Raw genomic sequence first — 4,805 nt, 5'->3', positions numbered from 1 at the left:
ACTAAGGAGATCGACACAGAGGGAAAACGGAAGAAGGTGAACAGGAAGAGCAGGGAGGAGGAAGATCGCGACACCGAGTAAAGAGGAGGAAAGAAAAGTGATGTGAAAACGTCGAAAGCGCGAAGAATTTTACTGTCTCACTGAGCTAGAATATCGGAGTTAGGATGGCGATAACGAAGACGGTAAGTTGAGGTAAAAGCAGAGGTTGCATTGAGTCGCGTGCGTCGTTGATCAATTCCGTGGGTTGTTCGTTAAACACCGCAGCTATACGACGTATATCTAAAATAGGTGCTACGTAACCAAGAAAACGTCGCCTCCTACGCAACTCCATACGAACACAAACGCGAACACGCCGTGAACGCATCGTAATCCGCAGCAGCTTTTATGCAAATCAATAATCCATGTGTGACGCGTTCATCCATCGCATCGTTTTCAAAAACTGTCCGAATTACTATTGAACCGTCCTACGCGACTACGTGGACAGTGACCAAGCTATCCGAACGAAACCGGTTGCAACGCGATGACCCACTGTCGAACGAGCAAGTACCAAATTGTCGGAGGAATTGTTCAAGCGTTTGTGGTCGCTTGTTGTTCTGTGCTTGTGTGCATACGCGCGAACACGATTCGTAAGAACGAACACAGGGGGGGCGTATAAGATTGTAAAGTTCCCGTAAAACGGGTCAGCCGAACTTCGAGCTTCGTACTTTTCTACGTGACTCATACCCGTATCGTTTAATGATCGCTACAACCACCGAACTGGGTCACATTCGCGACCGACTCAATTTTTACGAGCACTTGCGAATTTTTTTACACATTTTTGTAGTCTGGGTTAAGTATTCGATAATAACGTTATTTTCGGTTTTTAAACGGACCTGTTTAATGTCTGGTTAACGAATATGACGCATTCGGTAATCGAATCGATAAAATCTAAATAATGTAAAAAAGAAGCACTCGCTGGAACAGAAAAGATGCGGCAAAAATACGTGTATTGTAATCGACTACCTACCGTCGATTAAACTCTCGAAGGAAACTGTACTCGTACCGAAACAGCTGGAATTACCAAATACGTGCATACGTGTACAGATGCGTGTACTTTTCGTAAAACTAGCCTGTTGGATTTCTGTGTGTATGTATGTGTAATTGCCCTTGGTTCGTGTCATGTTTGCACGATCAACGACGAGACGCGGGTGATGTCTCAGGTCAGATGTATCGTGTGTATTAAGCATGTAAAATTTACAATTAGTAGTGTGCATTAGCTACTTCTGGTACACAGTTCTATGGACAATAAAATTAGACAATATAGAAATATGTTTAATAAAAATTGCTTTTCGCAATATGTTCCAGGCGAGGATAATGAGAAGGGACCAATCACGTAATGATTGCCGACGCAAAAGATGGTCTCTCCGTTTTGCTTTGTTCTTCGTCTACGTATTCGCGCAGTATGTATCGTCTGCGAAAATTTCCACCGAAGAAGCGACGGCTACCCATCCCAGTTCGACGGATTACGGGGAAATCTGGATCGTAGAAACGACTTTGGAGCCTAGCACGTTGGAGACGGTGGCGCAGACGGGTGCGGGGGCGACCGCAAGCACGAAAACAACGATAACGGCGGCAGCGAATACAGAGGTAGAACGGACAAAGGTGAAAGAAGCGCAAAATGTATCCGCAGAAAAGTTACCGAGAGAGCGAGGGAAAAGTATGAAAGAGGAGGCGAGTCGAAAAGAGGAAAAAATACCGGAAGAAAAGTCGAAGGCGACACGCGGACAATCGAAAGGAGAGACACGGGGAAGAGGAACCGATTTGAGAAAGGAGATCTCGATACCTGCAACGAAGAACATCCCGAGAAGTACAACGGTAGGGCATGGTGCATTTTTCTTTGGGCATAATCTCTGTCTCTCTTTCCCACCCTTTAATTTCGGTCCGCTTTATTTTCTTCCATTTCATTTTATCATACGAATATATTTATTTCGTTAAATATATTATATTTCCGTGTGTTTCGGAACTTGTGTCCGGGTGTCGGTTCGTGTTATTTCTTTCTTTCTTTCTTTCTCCCTTTCTTTCTTCTGCGCGCATTAGAATCGATACGCAAACGCGCGAACTCGCGAGTCATACGAAACGTACTCGTGATTCGAGATTTTAGGCTCCATCGATCACCACGATGAAATATGAACGCGCGACTTGGAGACCACGAAGGGAAAACTGTTCACCACCTGCTATCGAGCAATTTCCAAGACCGCTGATGGGACCGAACGCTAGGAAGCACGGTGGATTGATTATACACATTTTGGTTGCTGTTTATACGTTTTTGGGTCTCGCGATCGTCTGTGACGATTACTTTGTCTCCAGTTTGGACAGGATTTGCGAAGGTGAGAATAGGCCGTTCGATAGGCTTGAACTCGGTTCGAAAATGAACCGAGCTCTGTACTTTGCCAGAATGATCAATAATGCATTTAGAATATTTAACGAGGAACGGCTCGTTGAGCATTTCTACATACAGGTGCATCTAATTGATTTTGCGCGTAGAGCTACGATTGTCTCCGGACGTTGCCGGTGCAACTTTCATGGCCGCCGGCTCGTCGGCACCGGAACTGGCGACCGTCGTAATCGGAGTTTTCTTTGCAAAAGATGACATCGGAGTAAGTAGAGTGTAGAGTGTAGAATGTAAACTATGGACGCTCCAGAGTAACGATTACAAGCATTCCGTTTACTATTGGGAAACGTTTACAGGTGAGCGGTGTCATCGGAAGCGCGGTGTTCAATATAATGTTCGTGATATCGGTTTGTGGGCTGTGCACCACAACAGTGTCCAAGCTGAATTGGTGGCCTCTGTGCCGGGATTGTTTTTTCTATGCGGTGTCGATACTCGTGATGCTTGGTACAATTTACAACGAATCAATATCTTGGTAAGATGTCCGTTCTGGCTTGTTCGCCGAATGTGTGAATCAGAATATTTTTACGCGAAAGAGATATGTAATTTCAGGATGGAGTCCCTGTTCATGCTGATCATGTACGCGGTATACTGCGTCGCGTTGTCTTTTAACAGCAGATTAGAACGATGGGCGAAATCTTACGATATACCCTTCCTACCGAAAGACGATGAGCCAGCGGAGGAAAGCGCGCTCGTCAGTTACAGATCGTTGCAAGAGGATCGACTGTCTTATACTGGTCCGAATTCGCCTGTCACGGATCAACATAAAATTCAAGAAGGTATTCGAGCGATACGATACGACACGACACAACAGCGGGAAGTGATTCATAGAGAAACGTATCGAAACGAAATGAAATAACTATTTCTTGGCTTTGCAGGAGGATTAGGAGGTCCTGTTTCCGAAACGAACGATCCACCGGTTCCGAAGCAACCAGAGTACTACAAAGCGAAAGAGCCCGATCCTAACGAAGCCTCGCCGTTGGAAAAGCCCCTTGACGCCAGTAAATGGACCTTGTTTACATGGGGACTCGTGTATCCCATACATTTCATGTGTCGTGCGACGATGCCCGATTGTCGACAGGAAAAGTTCCGAAACTGGTATCCGTTCACTTTCTGCGTGTCGATGGTGTGGATCAGTTTCTACAGTTATATCATGGTTTGGATGATTACGATCATAGGTGAGTCGTTCCCCAAAGGACGAGAAGACTGTGATAGCTACATTCGATGTACATATGTATGTGTACGCGAAATGATCGGCGTCAACTTGAGGTTTTGTTCGACAGGCAGCACTCTCGGTATACCGGACACGGTGATGGGTCTGACTTTTGTCGCTGCCGGCGTGAGCGTACCGGACGCTCTCTCCTCGTTGGCGGTAATCAAAGAAGGCCTCGGTGACATGGCGGTGAGCAACGCCGTTGGTAGTAACGTCTTCGATATCCTAGTTTGCCTTGGGCTTCCGTGGTTCATACAAACAGCTATGATACAGCCTGGTTCCCATGTAAACGTCACCAGCCGAGGTAAGCTCACGCCGAACCACCGTAAATCGTATTCTCTAACCCAGACTCGCGGTTTCGTTTCGCCCTTTCTGTACTTGCCACGAAAATTAACGTCATCGAACGACCAATATTGTTGAAACGATAATCTAATCGCGTTCCCCTTCTCTCTCTCTCTCTCTCTCTCTCTCTCTCTCTCTCTCTCTCTCTCTCTCTCTCTCTTTGTTTATTTCTTTCTCAACATGAATCAGTCTTTTCCCCTGAATTTTTCTCTATTTCCAAAATCATCACCCCCTAACGACCTTCTCTGTCCTTTCGAGTACAGACTCCCATCAGCGCTATCTACATATTATCCCGTTCTATGCCAGCGTGCGTGTGTACGTCTGTATATGTGGGTTTGTCTGTTTGTTTATACGTCTATCTGTCTATCTATCTGCCTTTCTCTTTCTTGTTATTACGGTGTGCAGGCTTAACGTACTCAACGGTGTCTCTGCTGTCGACGGTGGTATTTTTGGTACTAGCAACCCATATGAACGGCTGGAAGCTGGACCGACGATACGGAGTGGTACTGATGCTTTGGTACTTGGTGTTCATCGTGTTCGCCTCGCTGTACGAGTTGAACGTGTTCGGTGAAATGAATCCCCCGGTATGTTTTAGCTCGTTTTAAAGCAACACGGTCCGAGGCGGGCCTTACGTCAGTAGACATGACCCTATGCTATTTGCTGGAAAAAACCACGAGATAGTGGACCGTTCAACGATTCCGTCGTGTCAACAACCGATGAACTCGTGAGCATTCTTTTTCTTCTTCATCTTCTTCATCTTCATCTTCATCTTCTTCTTTTTCTTCTTCTTCTGCTTCTTCTCGTTCCTGTATTTTCGTTTCC

General features: G+C 45.8%; 1 protein-coding gene across 1 annotated transcript; it reads left to right on the top strand.

Moving 5' to 3' along the window:
* Positions 1–2,239: 2,239 nt before the first annotated feature.
* LOC107190767 (probable sodium/potassium/calcium exchanger CG1090) lies at positions 2,240–4,595 on the top strand. The gene is made up of 7 exons (XM_015579640.1): positions 2,240–2,366; positions 2,524–2,636; positions 2,728–2,903; positions 2,981–3,207; positions 3,307–3,606; positions 3,712–3,945; positions 4,389–4,595. The coding sequence occupies exons 1-7, from the start codon at positions 2,240–2,242 to the stop codon at positions 4,586–4,588; spliced, it is 1,377 nt and encodes a 458-aa protein (XP_015435126.1). The 3' UTR covers positions 4,589–4,595.
* The last annotated feature ends 210 nt before the right edge of the window (positions 4,596–4,805 follow it).

Source organism: Dufourea novaeangliae, unplaced genomic scaffold (genome assembly GCF_001272555.1).
Source record: "Dufourea novaeangliae isolate 0120121106 unplaced genomic scaffold, ASM127255v1 scaffold196, whole genome shotgun sequence".
NCBI lineage: Eukaryota > Metazoa > Arthropoda > Insecta > Hymenoptera > Halictidae > Dufourea > Dufourea novaeangliae.
This window is presented reverse-complemented; position numbering and strand designations above follow the sequence as displayed.